At 37.1% G+C, this 19,349-nt stretch overlaps 1 protein-coding gene across 3 annotated transcripts in view; it reads left to right on the top strand.

The window, feature by feature from the left end:
* The window catches only part of negr1 (neuronal growth regulator 1), a 280,810-nt gene that overhangs the window by 103,924 nt on the left and 157,537 nt on the right, over positions 1–19,349 (top strand). For all 3 annotated transcript variants that reach the window (XM_016665663.1, XM_016665666.1, XM_007542208.2), the window contains exons 5-6: positions 12,492–12,612; positions 15,736–15,884. In XM_016665663.1, the coding sequence (XP_016521149.1) occupies positions 12,492–12,612; positions 15,736–15,884 (270 nt within the window). The remainder of the gene's footprint in view (positions 1–12,491; positions 12,613–15,735; positions 15,885–19,349) is intronic.

The raw sequence follows: 19,349 nt of genomic DNA, 5'->3' as shown, positions 1-19,349 counted from the left end.
GAGCTCTCCTTGTTATTGATTTGACGAAGGAGAACAGCAATAACAATTTAAATGGTATATTATAAATTTGAATCTTGCAGAGTTTCATGTTACCTGGTAATTTATCACAAGTTTAACTATTTTGATTTAATTCAAGTCCCAAAGAAACAAGGAGCTTGCTGTGTCGTTTGTGATGTGACCTCCTCTGCCATTGCTCATCTTTACCTCAGACAGTAACTACAGACCTGAGCACAGCACAGCGCCATAACACTAGCGTATAATAATTGCATCATTTGCAGCAACAACTGACTTGAACCACATATTATTATAGAAAACATTCCTACATTTGCCTAGCACTTCAACAAACTGCTTAGAAAGATGCTCAGTACATTGTGATGTGTGTTTGAACACTCAGAGTTAAAATTGAATAATTCCAGAACCTGGTAGTGATCAGAACATTTTTGGTGTCAAGCCTCTGCATTGGATACCTGCATCTTCTACCTACATTGACTGTAAACCAAAACCGTTGAAAGAGAAAACATAGAAGTCATGTATTCGACAATTATCACTCCAGTTAGAGTCCAGAAAACAATTCTTCAGAGGAAGAAAAGTCTCTGATGAACTTACTTTAGTACAAGCTTGCAGCAGAGATGCAGTTATTAGGCCAGAAGAACCACAAAGCACTAATGTTGCAATAAGTAAAATTCAGCAGACAGCTTAATAGTTCTTACTTTTATTGGTTGGTTGTTTTTTTTTTTTTGATTGCTTCATCTTTAAGACCTGAGTTCCACAACACTCCTCCAATTCCTCTTCTCGTGTTAGCCAACATTTTCAGCTCCTCAAGCTGCAACTGTTTCTCTGTCCTGATGTAAAATCCAAAGCTACTTTATCACAAACAATTTTTCAAGAAGCTGTTTGTCCAAGAGGCTTTTTTTCATCAATGTGTGATTAAGTTTCTTTAGCCTCAGCTGTACTTTCCCTTAACTTTCCCACTGACTCCACAATACAGAAAAATCGGTCATATAGATCAACTGAACAAAAACTGAAGTAATTTTACTAAACTTGCAAGCTGATCTGGAATCCATGCAAATAATTCACCTGCTCATTATGCTCATCCCGGCTCATCGGCTAATCAAGAAGATAATCCAAATGAACACTAAATAAAATCTAACTAAACAGTTTTTTTTTTTTAATTCTGATTAATTCAGCTTTCTAAGATTACTCCTCTTTTCTCATCCTTTTCAAAGTATACCCTTGCAAAGCACTTTGTGATCTACATGTCTGTGGAAGGTGCTACAGAAATAAAAAAAAATATTGCTAACTTATTTTTCACCTCTCTGAACAAGGAACCCATGTGCACATTCCCACTTTGCCCTTATAGTAGATCCATGCTAGCCTGGAGGTGACATGTTGTCAGAACGTTATAGTATTTTTTCTCAATCCTAGTTAACCCCCTTTTGGAGCAAGGAAGGAGGGCTAACTTACAAGAAACTGCTGGAAAGAAATATCTGTTGCTCTCAAGATCAGAAAAGAAAGATTTCTTAGTAGATATAGGTTAAGCAAAACCAAGCCACTTGTTGTTTTCTAAGTTTTCCAGGCTATTGAACTGGTTTTTTGAATATGGTTATTCATTTTTTGTTTTTACATGCAAACTCTCTTTTGCTACTCTTTCATTATATGAACATGATGTATACTCAGATGTCATTTGCCTAGGTGATGCTACTGTATGCATACATAAATGACTCCATTTATTTATTATGCTGTAAATGTTTCACAATTTGTTAAATACTGTTAGAGTTATGACCACCACTGATTCATATATAGTCAGGGTTTTTTCTTGTTGTTGTTTTTTTCTGCTTCACAGCCGCCTCTTACATGAAAGGTGCTGAGTTTTATTGCAGCTGTTTAGCATTCAAAGTGCTGTGAATCCATTAAACTCAAATGAACAAAACATTTAGCTGACATTAAAGAAGAGGAGCATTGGTATTTAGTGGCTTTAAATGGGAAAGAAAGGTATTTGTAAGCTGCTGTTTTCAGTCTGTTTAGAACATTTAAAAAAAACATTTTTCAATATACATTTTGTTTTTAATTACGTACCTTCAGTGACGCATATGTCATTTTCCAACTTTATGAAAGCAGAGTGAATAAATCCCATGTGTCCGCTGGAATGCCTGATTCAGTTGGAGCACATAATGCTGCATTCATGAAAAACCCAAGCGTAGTTATGTCTTTGATGAGAGCTAGACTTAGCCAAGTTTTTTAATTATTATAAGGACATTAGTTTTTATTTGACTTCAAACAAGAACACAGTCCTACAAGGCAAAAACCAACATGTTTATATTCTAAAAATAAAAGTAGCGTTGCTCTTCTTAGCTTATTAAATAAGACTCTTGATTTGCTCAAATGGTCTCTAGAGGATTTTACACGTGTCAGATCTGTTTAGTCAGTCAACAATGTAAATTGTTCCATTGAAAGGATTTCAAAGCGAATAACATCCAGATACAACTGAATGTGGATCATTTCTCTTTATTGCACATAGTATATACCTAGATAATGTAAGTAACCTTTATGGTGTGCACTGACCCCCCCTTTCACCATGTTAGCATTGATCTGTTGTTTTCTTTCTATTAGCAGTTTAATGACATTAAGTCATAAAGATCAGTTTGTCAGACCTGCACCACTTATTCTTAATCACGCTATTTAAACTGCATACAATTCAGTGGCATTGACATTTCATGGGTTAACAGATTAATTAAATATGTATATGTTCCTTCAAGAACAATGTGATTTTTTTTTTCTAAGTTAAGAGTACAGTTGACCTCGAAGCTAATTGCAGATTAAGGACACTAATTAATCTGAGCGAACCAGAGTAAGGAAAACAAAACGGAGCTTGAGCATATTTCCAGTCTTAATAAGAGCAGCCTGCAGTTTGCCTTCCTATCATGTGGTGGTTTAGAGACCCTGTCACTGTGCATGTGTTGCAGCACTTGCAACCTCAGCTTGGATTTCTCTGAAGCTCAAAAGACCACTTTGATTAAATTACTTGCCTGAGTGGGCTTCTTGCCTTTATTCGCACAGTGATAAATGAATGCCGACTGAATACTTTTATCAGCTAAAGCTGAAAGATGGCAGCCATACAGAAGGTCGTCCTGGAATCAGATTGGCTGAGGGCCCCTGCTTGGCAAAAGGATATTTCAACTGCGAATTTACCCGATGAAATTCGATCTCCGACCTACTTTTCAAATTTACATATTCATCTTCACTGCAGGTGGGTACTGTTATTGGCTGAAATTCTCCCGACACAGTAAGATTCAAAAGCATAAATATCACATCTCAGCAGCTAAGTTGCAGGGATGAGTGAGAAGGAAACCACGGTGGAACACCTCCGCCTGCGATCAAACGCCAGCATTTCATTAATTAATGAAGCCACCTCGTTGCAGAATCAAGGCGTTCATCACTAACTGTGTAGATAAAACATTAACAGCAATCTGTTTCTCTTTCAAGATGAGAAATCAGAGGTGTCTGACCTTGCTAAGCAGTTTACAAGGTTCTTCTTCGCACACAGATAAGTCTGCTGTTCTACAAGATTATGTTGCAAGGTGAATTTGACTGTGCACAATTTTTCTTTTTTTTTCTGTAAAAGCAACTGAGACATTAGTCTGTCTTTTGCTTCATTTTATGCCCTTTTTGTTGTGGATTGTATTTGCATACACACCACCTGCTCTGATCTTATTTGCACGCTCATGTAGTATTCACAAAGCTGTCACAGATCAGTTACCAGAAGAGGAAAATGACACAATAGCTCGGGCACTTCTCACAACTGTATCCAGACACATAAAACAGGCTGTAGTTTGATAACTAATAATGTATGAAGCCCTAAATTTGCATACGAGCAGCACATATGAATTATTCTCTGTATATTTATGAAGCTGTTTATTCATATATTTCGTTAATAAATCTCATGAAATTGTGCGAGAGCACAGGTTATATTTAGAGCCATATTGTTGCACATGAATAGAAAGACATTATGTCCCCTTAATTAATCCTTTACATTTAAAGTGTTGTCTGAACCACAAATTAAGAGGCATAATGAAGCAGAAGTAAAGAAAAAGCATCGTTTTGTATGCTTAATTTGACAGAGATGATTAAAAGTGTGAAAGAAAAGGGAATTGGTTTTATTTCGTTCACAGTTTCTGAAACACAAATTGATCAAATGGAAATGCAGAAAATTCAATCAGCTCAGTGAGTTTAGAGTAAATTAGCCTACCGAAGTAATAACAAAAAGAGACAGCTAACTTACAAACAAGGGGCTAAAATTCCCATCAGTTTTCACAACGACGGAATCAAAGCTATGTTGGAACAAACTTCTTACACAGCTCACCAAAACAGCCTGTGGAAGCTTAAAAATGAGCCAATAATCATCTTGAAACAAACGATTGCGGTAATCTCCAATTACTCATCATGTATTGAGAAGTTGTTTCTTGGCACCTACTGTAAAGATGTTTACAAAATAATGTGCAAAAAAAAATAAAAAATAAAGTGTTGTTCTGGGGAGTTAGTGACCCCAAGATGCTGCTCTGTATTGCAACCCTGGTGCACTTGTTGGATACTAGTGCAACTTTAGCATCAAACAAGTGGTGACAACTGTCTTTGTTTTTCAACAGTTTTTTTTTTTTAGATCATTGCTCTGATATGGGCAGTGTTAAAAGATAAGCTTTTCAAGGTAATGCTTGAGGATTAAAACACATCTGGTGACTTCTGGTTCTCTTGTTTTTGCCATTTTGAAAACTGAGAAAAAGGCCTTGGTGCTGTTTCATATTTATATCTCAAGGAAAAGGCAAGTCATAGAGAGCAGTTTAAAAGATAATTTTATTTTTATTGACTCTAGACATCTTTGCTGTGGACATCAATACTTTAGAAAGGTTCTGTTTTTAAGAGATGTGAGATTGCTTTTTAAAACGCTGGACAGAATGCAACTAAAGCATTATCACCAGATTTCCCCGTGACTCTTAAAGATATCAGTTTTAACGTCTAACATCCAGGGCACCCTGATGTTATCTGTTTAATATTTGACTTTTTGAAAAGTTCTGTGCCAACAGCCTTTGCTGATGTGCTCCTTAGTGGTTGAGCAGCTTAGCTATTTACAGGATGAGTGACCGTGAACACATCAAGTCTGACCTTTCAGAAACATGTAGATCTATCCTTCAAGTATCTTTAGAGTGCCCTTGCTGGACGCTTTTCAGCAGTAATATTAACTACTCATTCCACACTGATGGCGTCCTGGGTGACTCTTTAAAACATTGATGTCCGATGTTAGTTCTGAAGGACTGGATGTTTCCACACATCTGGAAAACTTCAGAAAATGTTTTCTTTTTTTTTTTCTTAGAATGATTATGTGTGTGAAACCTTTAAGAAGGATGCAGTTCAAGCAGGAGTAGCATTTTATCGAGAATTATATGTGTTTGTCTATTTTAAGGAATGAAGCATAGAGAGAGAGAAAAAAAAAGAATAGGTTCTGTTCTCTCATTGGCTGTCAAATGTAACACGGCACATATTGTCCAAAATCCACATATAATCTGTGACGAGGTTTTTGAAGTTATCCTCCCCAGATACTACTGAGCAGCTGAGGGTTGTGTGGTGACTCAGAAAAAAATAAAAATAAATAAAAGAAGCTGAGAAATACAGACGGCTAAAAGGAAACATGGATGAGTTCAAAACGCACATGGTCAACATGTGATATTTCTATTGGGATTCATATTTTTGTGCATAAGCTCTATTTATGTTTAATTTTTTTGACCTCAAAGATTTTTTTTCTTCATATCAATTTGTTTCTTGAGCGATCCACAATAAAGGAAAGGGAAAAATCCAACAAATACCTATAGTATTTGTTGGATGTTTTTTTTTTTTTGTATTATGGTATAATATAAGACTTATTGAGAGTGATTGTTTTTTTTTACATTGATACAACATGAATTAGGCCTGAAACATGCTATAACCACAATTTAAAAGGAATAAATTGATCCAACATCTCTTTTGTTTCATATTAAATCCTTTTTTTTCTTTACATGATGATCTGCTCCACCATATCAGGCTTAAATCACTTAAAGAACATGTAGGTATGTTGATGCTCTGAAGAATGGAAGCGGTGCACTGATTTCCACCACACATTGTCTCTTTATAAGCACGAGTTAGTGTGTTAGAAAAGACTGTGCATGTGTTTTGCACATACACATTGTGCATGCATCCACCCTCTAAAGTTTTAATTGGGTTCCTCCGACACACTGTCACTCTTTGTTTTACGTTCTTTTATCTATGCTGTTTTTATGCACACTAAAAGTGTCTACACAACTCTTTCCCTTCGTTTTTTAATTAAGGTTAGGGGTTTAACTTTGCACAGATAGACTTAAACCTTTTTACTTCATGGCACAGTTTCACATGCCTTGCAAGCTGTACCCCACTTGGTTCAAAGTTTGCCAGCCATTTTTACGCCTCCTGCCTCCCCCAAGCACCCTGCAGCTATGAATTCTGCTCACACTTTCACCGACACTGTTTTTTTTTTTTTTAAAGAACAGCCTTTTTTCTTGCTTACAGTAATTTCCCAACAAAAGTATAAACATTTTAAATAATAATGAGGATGTATATTAAATCTGTTGTAAGCCTTTCAAGCTATACCTCTGTGGAGGGTTTGCAAAAAAATAAGCCAGCAGTGTACACTGAAAATTAGTCAATCTGAACATTATTTTGTCTTTTCTTTGTTCCCATTTTGCCTTTCATTCTAGTTCTCTTATCACGTTTGTGACGCAGACGTTGCTGGTGTAGATGCTCCCCCAGCATGCACTTCTGACTCCGCAGAAAGAGTTGTTCTGGGAAGTCATGACCGACTCACATAAATAAGCAGCCAAACCTGTTTGCCTAGCACGACCATCCAATATTACAATGTCAAGTAATGATGACAAAGTAAACAACTATTAGCGGAGTGTGGGTGTGTTTGGACAGTATTTCACTGTCAGTCATTATGGACTAATAGCTGCATAGCTCTTCATTTGCATGTGACAAAATGCATGCCCTGACTGTCGTGTGTGTGTGCGTGCGTGCGCGCGCGCGTGCGTGCGTGTGTCCAGTGTGAGTGCAGTGTTGGCTTGTAAGGTTGGATCAAAGGGAGGAGAAATGTTCCTTCCATGGCTCAATGAAATCAGGTGTTGAGAGTGTTTTAAAGTAAGACACAACGTCTCTGTTGAGCATTTGTCGAATACTTAGGCTTACAATTCAAAAGAGAAGGCTTCCTAGAATTGGTTTCTGATCCAATCCTAAGTAGAGTTAAAGCCACTGCCCTCAAGCTGTTTAGATGTAAATCCATCTCTCTACATCTCTCCAAAGCTCTCGTCTTGATTGCTATTTGGATTCCATGCTACACGAGGGGCATGGATAAATGAGTGAAACCTTGATCTCCAGCAGAATAAATGTTCTGGCTAGTATCACATCAGAATTTATTGGCACACACCAACTTCCTTTTTATGCTTCATCTTTGATTTTATTGACTGATTTTAAAGCTTGAAGTGGTTGGCAAAATTCAAATATCTTTAAAAGCACAGGTTTACGCAAAATTCTGAGTTTTATTCCTCATTGTATTTCAATGTCCAAGCTTTAAAAAGCAAATTTCTTGTCTACTGGCTACACTATGTGCATTTATGAAAATTGGCTTCTATGGTGTGAGTGGTAGTTATAGAGGTGGTCTGACCCAGTGCAGGATCCTACCTGCAGGGATAGCGACTCAGGTTTGGGGTATAGGTGGGTGAGATGACTTCCCCGGTTGATATCTTTTGAATAATTGTCGAGACTCGGTAGTGGATGAGTCTCGACAATAGTTAGTTATTCCTTGCTTGACAGTTGTGTTGTGGGAGAGGACTGTTTGGTGTTTTGTGGTGGCACATTTGTGAAGAATATAGGTTGTTGAATCTGCCAGTCTACTTGGTGCATTTGGCCTCCTTTTTCTTGTCACTCACACTGTAGTCCCTCCAGTCCCACCACAGTTTAGCTGCCAGGACATTTAAAGAGAAAGGTAATTTGTCAGGAAGTTTTGCATATTGGACTATTTAGTGTTAAATACAGACAATGGATTAAACCCCTTCTGTTGGCCCAAACAGAATGGCACATTAAGCTGGTTATTTTTAAGCCATGCATTGTATGAAAAGCAGGAACACATTGTTTGCTTGTTGTTTTGAATTGAAAACTTAATGAATTAATAAATCCTGGCAACAGACTGACAAAAAAGCTGGACAATGAAGCCTACAGATGGTAGTAGGGAACACTGTCTCTGTGTGTATGCTGACAAGTCATGCACTGATGAGTCCATTTCTTAATTGCTGGAAAAACCTCTTTTTTTTTTTTTAAATCTGACTCAAGATGTTGGATATTAATTAAAAAGCATCCATTTTCTGAGTTTGCTTGGTAAACAATTGCATGCTAGTGAGTAAATCTTGATCATAAATCTTGTAGAGACATGTGGGGCATAATCTTTGTCGTGTTGACAAGCTTTGTATAAAACAGGTGCAGCTGAAGTCAGTTTGTGATCAGCCCACAACTGGCCATTTGTCACCCCTGAGGGCTTCGCATGTGCTCATTTTTCTGCTATGCCCGTGCTATTCCTGGACCCAACCCTTCACCCCCATCTGGTAGAGTCACTACGACTGCAGGTATGATTTACAGCACTACCCCGGCATTCTGTAGGTACTAAATTACCTGGATTATTGAATTTTTATGATTTTTAGTGCACTACTTTGCATTCTCCTCCAAACCTCCTGGTGTATTGCACGTTATATGATGATATAAGACATGCCAGCAAGTTAAAATTGGAATTATTGGATTTGACTAGATTTTACGGCTGTGATCCGTCATAACAGAATCCAGTGCCAGGTTCCAAATTGAAGGGATGTGATATTATTGATATGCATAAAAGCAATGGCCTTCTGGACCACCTGCAAAGGTGTATGGAGTTTTTTTTCTGCTTTCAGTGCTGTAATAGTTAAATGATTTTTTGAACTCTGCTTATTTGCTGTAGATATTTTCAACTAGACCTTGAGATAGGCAATACAATACAAGAACCTTGGATCATTTTTTTTTTTTTTTTGCTTACACTACTGCAAGAAATAACTTGATTTTTTTTTTGTTGTCTTTTATAAGCAAGGTAATACATTATATCAGACCAGACAAACATTTAAGACACAAAGCATAATGTTATGCTTTCAAAAGTACTCCCATGCAACCAGACACCATCATTATGTTTATTTGTATTGTGGGTATTATGAGGTTAGAGCTATACAGAAATAATTTCAAGTAGTGGTTTCAATTGTGATTAAATAAATGAGGGTTTCATTGTTTAAAAAAGAGCTTTTTAAGATTTAATCTAAGTATGTTTTGCATAAAATTGCAATCATAATGTCTTGTGTATTAAATTAATATTGAGTTATAAACAAAAAAAAAGATGTGTTGCTATTTCTTAAATCTTAACAATAATTAATAAGGGCTATTTGGTACTAAGGAGCAACAAGGGTTATATTTTTTATTAAAGTAAGTTTTGAAAAGGACAGCATGTCTTTAATGTATATTGGTGCTAACCCATTCAGTGATTTATATGTTAATATCAGTGTTGCAAAGTCTGTTCTCTGAGCTATAGGGAGCCAGTGTATGAACTCTGGGACTGGGCAGATTTTATTTTATTTTTTTTTGTTTGTTTTTTTATTTATTTAGGTAAACCTAAAAAAAAAAAAAAGAATACCAATTTGAGCTAAATTTGTATTTTATCCAATTTAACTTAAATTGGATGAAATGCACTTTGCTTTTCTCATTCAAAGGGATAACTTTATGCCAAGAAATGCCAGAAATTGTCCTAGGTTCACCTTGTACATTTCATTTAGATTGTTAAAAGCATTGTTAAGTCTGATGGTTCTGTTTGGGGACATTGTCAGGCTGCAGAAGGATTTGGAAACTCATCAGACACCTCCTCATTGTATTGTGTAGTGGATAAACACCTGGAGTGCCTAACGCTCTGTATAGGACTTTCTATTTGCTAATCCCTTTTGTTGGCTCAGCCTAATTTGCTTGTCAGGATTTTAACAACTTCTCACGGAGAAGAGTAAACCAAATTAACCATAAATAGAAAATCATAGTTTTTCTATAGAGAAAACAGAAATCACTGTTTGTCTTAACAAATAATTGGTTGTAAATAAAAGTGAGATGAGTCGGTGCATAAATCGAGCATGTTCTAGAAAACAATTGGGATTTTCTCTACTTATTCTTACTAAGAATTACTAATATGTATTTGTTAAAGCATTTTAGGTGTGAGGTTTCGAGTATCGACTCACCTGGCTGAGCCACAGTGTTCACTGTCCTGGTAACTGTACAGGATGACAGCTAGGTCACCCTGACACTTTGGGAGCCTTCAGATAATCAATGATGCCGCACAATGACACCAATGGAGGATTACGAGGACTCGCTAAGCCGCTGTCGGTCAGCACGCTGCATTGATTTTGTCACAGTTGTTATTGCCTTGTATTTCTGGGGCTGTTGAATCTGGTGGCGATTTTTTTGTTAGCCCCGTTTTATTCCTTTGCTTTAAATATCATTCAGACCTCCTTTATCTAAAGGCTTATCAGATTCATTGGATTATGTGTAAGGCAGAGACTATTCTTCCTTAAAACTGCTGGTGGAGTCTTTAACTTTTCCGGGGGTGTTTTTATTGCCAGTAATGCTTATTTTTCTGAAAATACATTGAAATTCTGAAAGTTGTCTGATTTCTGAAACGGAAAACTGTTAGTAGTATTACTTAATATTCAAGCATAGACACATACATCTATGCCCTATCTCCTTCCTCAACCTCCCTTGCATGGTGTCCAACATTTTACACAGTGATAATTGAACACAAAAACCTTAAGCATTACCTATTGCTTAAGGCACTCTTGAAGCCTTGGCATTATACAGCTGAGCCAAAGAAGTAAAAAGAAATAGCCGTATAATTTGGCACAGATATAAAAAGGTAGAAAAAAAACCCTTAGGATGCAAAGGAAAGCTGGTCAAAGGGCATCCATCATTCCAAAGCATGCTGTCACTTCGTTATGCTTCTCTCACATGAATATAGACAATAAGTACAAATTCCTCCTCACACCTTGTTTTGCACAGATCTGTTGGATCCTACCTCATTTATCTGTGCTGACTCTCAGGCTTGCTGAAATATTGCTCACATTCTGCCTCCATATTGCTTTCTTTTAATTAAAACCGAGTCTAACAAATATTGCATGTGCACACACCCAAACCATGACTGCCTATTAGATGGATTTGCTGTTGTCTGCAGTTGGTGTAATTTGATGGGAGTTGGCATTTTGTTGCCGTGTTGGGAAGCTGCTGCAGCCCAAGCAGAGGTCATCCATCAGGAACATCTCCAGATCCAATTGAAAGGAGAGGTTTGCAGGCATTTAGCCAAGCCTGTTCCACTCCGCACAGACCGCATCTCTGACAATCAGGTCATTCTGAAAGGCTCATTGTCAGGGTTTTATATAGTCTCTCTCTCTCATATCAAACACAACTGGGTATTTTACTGATGAACGAAGGAGTGACCCTAAGAGTGTAAACTTTTTTCTGTTGTTTTAATGTCTCTGCATCTGCTTGGGCTGAAGGGCTCAAAGTCAGCCCAGACCGTAATGCAATTTTGGATCTTTTGCACCAGGTACAAACTTTAGTTCTAGTTCACTCAGTCTGTAATAGTCTGGCTTGTGATTGTAGCACAAAGTAATGTAAAAAACACACACAATGTATGAATATATGTGCATGGCCATTTCCATTTTTATTTAAGCTAGTCATTTTAGCACAATAGTAATGTGTAATAATAATAATAATAATGATAATAATAATAATAATAATAATAATAATAATAATAATAAAGAAACTCTAAAATGAAACCTTTATTACTATTCTACACTTGTTTTGTTTTTTTGTATTTTCACTAACTGTTATACCTTAAACAAAACTGTTTTATATTTTTTTATTCATATAACGTCAGTACCTTAAATGCTTTAAAGGCATTGTTGTTTGAAAGCTGTGTGAAAGCATAAAGTACTGAAGGTTGGCGTTGCTTTGGAAACTGCCCATATGCAGAGCTGCCTTCATGACATTGGCAAAGAGATTTACACCACATTTCAGTACATGAAAGGAATCTCATTTGGCATTCAAAGAACCTGCCTCTACCAGCCAGTCTTTGAACTTCCATTAAGCCATTTATCACCATGCTGTGCAATTCCTTTTATTTCCCTTTACTCTAAGGAAGGAGGCCGTTCTTCTCAATTCAGCATCTGTTGACCCTGAGCATTCAGTTTGTCCTATACAAAATGTTCAGAAACCAGAATGTTAGACGTCATGAAATCTAAAGCACCCATATGTACTTGTTGCTATTCTTATGTAAACAATAGAAAATAAATGTCTCCTTTTTTTTTTTTTTAATTTCCTGTAATCTCTCTCTCTAGTTCCACCGGACATCCATGAAATGAAGAGCCACGGAGTTGGTTTGGGGCGCACAGCACTGCTGCGGTGCGAAGCTGCTGCTGTGCCTTCTCCAACCTTTGAGTGGTACAAGGGTGAGAAAAGGTAAGTGTTGTCTGATTGTTTGTTCTGTCATGTCACAACATGTAGTTGCATCTCTCTCCTACATGTGATGTGATGTGGCTTTCATCGTACCGGGCTCCAGCACGGTACAGTGTCAAACTAAAGGGTTTGCTATCTGGTAACATGCAGTTTATCAATTTAATATATGGTTGCTACACAGTCTTGGAAGGTTTGGCTTTATCCTTTTCCTAGTTTTGATGCGTATGAAAAAAAGCACTTAATACTGTTTTTTTTTTTGTTTTGTTTTTTTCTGTTACAGGCAAAACTAAAAGTGAATGCAGGAATTTTACAATAATTTATATAAAATTGAAATGTGTATCTTCAATTTGTCGCATCTCATTTTGATTCAATTTTTTTGGCAACTCTTTCTATGAAACACATGCTTCTATTACGCTATTTCGGATCAGCTCAGATTTTCACTGTTTAGAAATGAGCAAAGCGACATGGAGGCATAAAAAGCTAGATCCTGGACCCTCACATGTTCTTGTAAAGCTTGAACATTTCTCCTATTCTTGCACATATTTTCTGTGAGTGATCTTGTCTCATCTCTCAGTCCAAAACTAAAGATGCTAGGTTTAACTAGCTACCCCTTTATTGCTTTTATTTGAGATTGCATATGCAAAACAAAATGTCCATTCTGTGATCAGAGCTCTGACAAGAGTTTGAAAAAGTTTGGAAGTGTCTGAAATTTCAATTGTCTATATAGAATGGAAAAACCATTTATGTTTCCACCGTGTAAAAGTTACATCTTTTCATCTACCTATCAATTCAGTTTCTGGGTTTTGCATGTTCCTTGTTTAAAGTCTAACCACTGTAAAGGAAAATCTGCATAGTTAAGTATTGTAGATTTTTAAGTAAGCTGTGCTACAATTTATCAATGTTTAATTTCTAACTAATGCTGCCTCCCAGCTTTACTTTCAATAAGCATACACCCCTTTTAATTTGCTCATGTTAGTATTGAGGCACATCATTTAACATTGATTTTAGACACACTTTTACATGTATGTCTTGTAAAATGAACATGCTTCCACCACAGCTTACTATTGTTGATGCAACGAGTGGCCATATTGAAATGTGAAGTCAGCGAATAAAGACATAACTGGGAGTAGGCAGAGTTGCTCCCACTTTCCCTGTGGGAAATCTGACTTCAGTGAGGGCATTTTGGTTTATTTTTCTGACTGGGAAGTCGGAATTTCCCAATAGCCGCTACATCCCGAGTGCAGCATGCGTTCTTCTTGTGCGTGTTTTCTTTGTTTTGTTTGTTTCCCAAAAATGATGCTTTTCTTTGTCATCCCATTCCTCATGTCTCTGGGGAAAGCCCACTAAAACACTCCAGCAGGAGTCATTTTGTAGCTTTTTCTTACTTTGCATTCTGATAAAATATTTGCAGGCAACTGGCTTAACTCACTTGTGACACATACATCAATCAGTCTAGATTCAAGTGTTAGTTCTTGAATTTAAAAATCAAATTATACCCATTACCCATCATTTACCCACTCCTGGTGAGCACAATTTCAGTCATCAGCTCACACTGTGCTAATTGTAATTATGGGGTGGATTCAATTTATTCAAATTGCTAAGGAGGCAAGTTGGCATAATTCTGGTCTTTTCTTAATTCAAGGACTTGTTCCTTCTGTGACTTTTCACATGGCTAAATTGTGATTTCTTCTTCCACTTGTAATCACAATCAGAGCAGTAGTGAGAGGTCTGAGGCACAGAGTTCAGATTTCTTCATGGCACGTTCGTAGTGCACACAAAGTAAAAGCTGTGTTTTAGCTCCGCTTTGTGCAGCTTTCCTTTTAGTTTGTCTGCATCAAACTTATTGTGACAGTCTTGACAAGTAAACGTTTCTCTTGTTGTGTCACTGCTTTCATTCTTTGAGTGGAAGTGGGCGAGTGTTTATGTGTACATCTGTCGGGGTGGGGAGCTTTCTTTCACCACGACAGGGGGAAGCATTGACTGGTCTGATGTTAAGCTAGTAATGGTGTGAAACACATGCTGAGATTTTCAGAGAGCGTCAAGGTAAACTTTGAAGAGGCCGCAAGCAGTGAGGCAACAACACATTTTGAGGATATTGTTGGAAACAAGGTCACACGTAGAGTTTTGGCTCAGACTGCCTTACAAACCAGCTTGAGCCAAGCCGTAGCTCCCGGGAGGTCACAGTGAAGGCAAAGTTTGGAGGATTTTCAGAGTTAATAATAAGTTAACAGCAAAATGAACTAAAATATTCGGATTAAAATCACAGTAGCACGTGCCTTAATGGAGTCACGTTTAATCTTTTCAGACTGTTAAAGATTATCACCATCAAAGTACAAACACCTTGAATCCAGCTGTTGAAGCCAGATATTTACAAACGCTGCATAAAAAGACATGTAATCGTCATTTTTCTTCGCTGTCTCACAGTAAATCTAAGTAAACATTTTTTTTTCCATTCTATGCCAAAATTACCAAGAACACACTGTGTTAATTTTGGTGCGAATGTCTGTCAGTCTGCTGTTACATTTGAAGTAAAAATGAAGTGAAAATGTGTGTGAGCAAGGCAGCCTTCATACCTCGCTCAGTTCAGGAGGAATTGACTAAAACTTCAGCAAACTGTTGTGAGAAGCTTGTGGAAGGAGCCTCAACGTGTTTGACCCAAATCTGTTTACAAGGCAGTCATAACAGTTACTTAATAAAATTACTTAAAAGACTATCTCTTTCTTTCTTTGTCAAATAGAAATGGTAAATAACTGACCTGATTAAATATAACACAGTGAGGAAATGAGTTCTTTTTTTTTTTTTTTATACATTACATGTACGTATCTGGTTGTAACTGCTTGCTGTAATCATGTGCACCTGCAACAAAACCGAGTAAAATGTCAAGTTGCACCCTGCTGCTTCTCCTCCGGTTCTTTCCACTCTTGTCTCAGTCCTTCAAAAAGCGTCTCTCCAAAGCAGACACGATGAAATAAATAGATGCGCTGAAGAGCGTGGTAATGATGGAGAGATCCACTTAAGATGACATTTGCTCCATTCTTGCCTCTTGCCTCTTTTCCTACTCCAAGCGTTTTTGTAGCAGGTGAGAAATCAAAGCCTCGTTTGTCACATTTACATTGGTCTTTTCAGGATCATTAGGGGACACGGTATCGACATCAAGAACGTCAGCTCCAGATCAGTCCTCACAGTGACCAACATGACAGAGGATCGTTACGGGAACTACACGTGCGTCGCCATCAACAAGCTGGGGAGGGCCAACGCCAGCGTGCCTCTTATTCGTAAGTTGTCATTCCACTTGTTCTTGGCTGAGTGGAGTGGTGGAAGCGACAGAGGCCTGAAAGTATCGCCTCTCAAGTGCTTTCTTTATATTTACTGCAAACCCAGCTAAACCAGAGCAGCCACTGGATAAGGACGTACTAGCAGTTAAGCTTAAATGTTTTTTTTTTTTTTTTTTTTTTTTTTTTTTTTTTTTTTTGTTTGTTTGTTTTTTGTTGGTGTTGTTTTTAGTTTTTTTATTCCCACATTTGCTGTCTGCTGTGGTTGCAGAGTCTGCGTGGGTGTCTGCTTTGAAAGTCTTCATCTGCATGTGTAATGGTTGAAAACACCACCTGAAAGCAAAAATTAACTTTGGTGTAATGACATCACAATTATGAACATGACTGCAAAGGTTATAACTGGTAAAATCAAGGCTAAGTAGTGTGGCTCAGGTTTGTTTTAAAAAATGTCTGGGAGTCAACCCTTTTGCAATTTTCAAAGCTTTGAGTTCAAAAAGGGCCAAAACATCAGAAGCCATGCTGCAGGAGCATCTGTGCTGCGCTGGGCTTTCATTTATTGTGGCTAAAAAAGCATTCTTGCACACATGCAAGAAAAGAAATGGGAGAATATCTGCTAACACCACAAAATGTTCAAAACAACAATATGATGCGTTAGTTTGAAGAGTTATACGGATGCACAGTTGTAATTCAAACTAAAAATACAGCAATGATTTCTCACCGCAATTTTTCCAGGAGCTTTTCTGTACATGCTTAAATTGCATTGCATTGATACACCAATAACATGTTGCTCTGCAGGTCAGCATCTTTCCCCAGACTTTCCTTTGCATCGTTTGCTTCATGCTTTTTTTTTATCAGAACTGGAGATTTGGCTTTTATTTGTGTCATGCAGTGCTGTGTTGTAGATGAATATTATTCTAGACTCAAGTAGTAAGCAATGTGCTATAGTGGAGGGTTTGGATATTTTTCCTCTTATTAATTTGGAAGTCAGCATTCAAAAATAAGGGGAGAACCATATTTAGAAACCTAAAAAGTATTTTATTGCAAAATGATTAGTTTTGTAATTTACAAATGTATATAAATACACTTTTGAATTAAAGTGTTCTAAAATGCAAATGGTTCATAATGTAGCAGGAGCATTACCCAATGAGGAGGTGGTATGTTTTTTTTTGTTTTTTTTTTTGTTTTTTTTTTGTGAAAACATGTAACTGGTAGGTTTGATCTTTATTTTGAAACCAGGTGAGGTTCACTGAGTTCAGCTGAAAAATGCAGGAGCCTCACAGCACTTCTCCTGGGATTAGTCTTCCGTCTCTTACATGGCAGTCATTTCAGTGCTGATTGAGGTTATTTATCAGCAAAATCAAAGGAAATCACAGGTCCACACAGGACACAGCCTGATACTTAACATCAGAGGCAAAAATGAAAAAACAAGAAACAACGGAGCCGAGGTACAGCACGAAAGGAGTTTTTAATGTACAAAAAATAATAGTACCGTAGAGAGTTTGTAATGGTGATTGCAATTCTCCATCCTGATTAATGAAACAGAAATAGCTTTTTTCCTGTAAAGCAATAATAAACCTGTGCTCAAAGTTTGTCAGATTCTCTTCCATCAGCAGCAGATCCCTGCTGCCACTGATGAAAGTCTGTAAAAACCACCAGGTGTAAAGTGGTCACTGCTGAGACAGGTGTTATCCTCAGCTTTCTGTCATTGTGGCTCTGCACAAAATCAATGAACTGAACATCACCCCTGCAGCCCTGACTCTTAGAGTTTGTGAACAGTCTCATAACGCCCGACAGCACAAGCTACTTAACTTGATCTTTTGGCCCATCGTAACTCACACTGTCGGAGAATCTGCATTCCACATCTGCACTGCAGATTCTCGAATTATCCAAAGGGAATTTAGTTGAAAAATTTAGGAGGTTTAAATTTGTTAGCAAATTCTTGTTTCAAGGAAAGGTATATTGAGACATGAGAGCTGATATTACTCGCAGCACTCCACTGAATTGAAATCAGATTAAACACATGCACCTCTAGAGCATTAATGAGAATTTCTGACACATTGAAATACAGTAAAATAGAGATGATCAGTAACAGTTTTTTGCAGTTTAAGCAGACGGTAGAGCAAAAAGTGCTCCTGTTGACATTGATTGCTCTAATGCTTTCCTACTCATATAAAGTGCTTGAAAGCATTTTTTTTCACAGAGATTCAGATGAGTGTAAAAAGTATTTGCAGAAGTCTAGTTATGAAAATAATCATCCTTCAGACCATCATCGGCATATGCTGAGTAATACAAAATTCTTCTACAGTGGGTAATCACAAGCATACTGGATTTGTTAGCCTATGCTACAATCTTTTTTTTTTTTTTTTTCAGTTCTAAAGAAGAAAATTCCAACAATCACTAGAGCATTCTAGGAAAACTTTTCTCTGAAACAAGTGTAGTTTGTTCTTATTTTTGCACTATTTACATTTTTTTTTTTTTTTTTTTTCAGTTCTAAAGAAGAAAATTCCAACAATCACTAGAGCATTCTAGGAAAACTTTTCTCTGAAACAAGTGTAGTTTGTTCTTATTTTTGCACTATTTACCCTTTTCTCTCAGCCACTAAACAACAGTGTGGACATCCGTATTGTAATTGATTTAATTATGAAACCTGTGGACATCTAGTCTACATTAAAGCATCACATGATCATTTTCTCACCAAGAGTGCAGTTTTCATGTGTACAAACGTAAACAGAAGTTACTGTTCACCACTGTAACTTAGAAAAAGACATTAATTCAGTCAAAGGAAGCACAGCACAGACAACCACAAGAGGTCCTTCCTGCTTACAGTTCTTCTTATCTGTGATTATTTTATGAAGAAGCTCAGACTATGAGAACTCCTGTGTCTACATTCCCTTCGGGATTAATAAAGCAATATAGGATTGTATGGTGTACCACCAAGCAAGACGGTGACAGAGCTGTGACAGTCGATACCTGCAAGTGTTGGCCTTCTTCTCGTCTTGGTGGTGTGATATAGAGATGAGGAGGTCTGTGCAACTCACCGAGATCTGGAGATAGAATGTATTTATTGTGCTGTACCTCTGCGGTTCGCAATGACATCAGCTATGAATGCTTTACTGGTTAGTTACATTTGATCAGTGGCTGCTTAAAGAGAGGTTTGTCTCTTCTGAAGTTCCAGGAACCACAAGAAAAACATTAAGTATAATATTGAAAAAAGTTGAGCAACAAAAACACAGTTATCGTTGCAATATAGTTGTTACAATTTTAACAGCTATATTGATTTACTTTTGAATGATATAGATAGTACACATTACAGATTCCGTACTGGCAACACCATTCAAAAGACTCCATAACATATCATCAGTTAATCAAACATGACTTTATCAAAATAACATATTTAAAATTCTTACAGGACACAAGGTAAGACCTGAGTCCACCTTGTATTTTTAAATGGAATTGGAAAATTTTTTA

This window comes from Poecilia formosa, unplaced genomic scaffold, assembly GCF_000485575.1.
Source record: "Poecilia formosa unplaced genomic scaffold, Poecilia_formosa-5.1.2 Scaffold10, whole genome shotgun sequence".
NCBI lineage: Eukaryota > Metazoa > Chordata > Actinopteri > Cyprinodontiformes > Poeciliidae > Poecilia > Poecilia formosa.
Note: the sequence above shows the minus strand (reverse complement) of the source record. Positions and strands in the feature narration are given on the sequence as shown.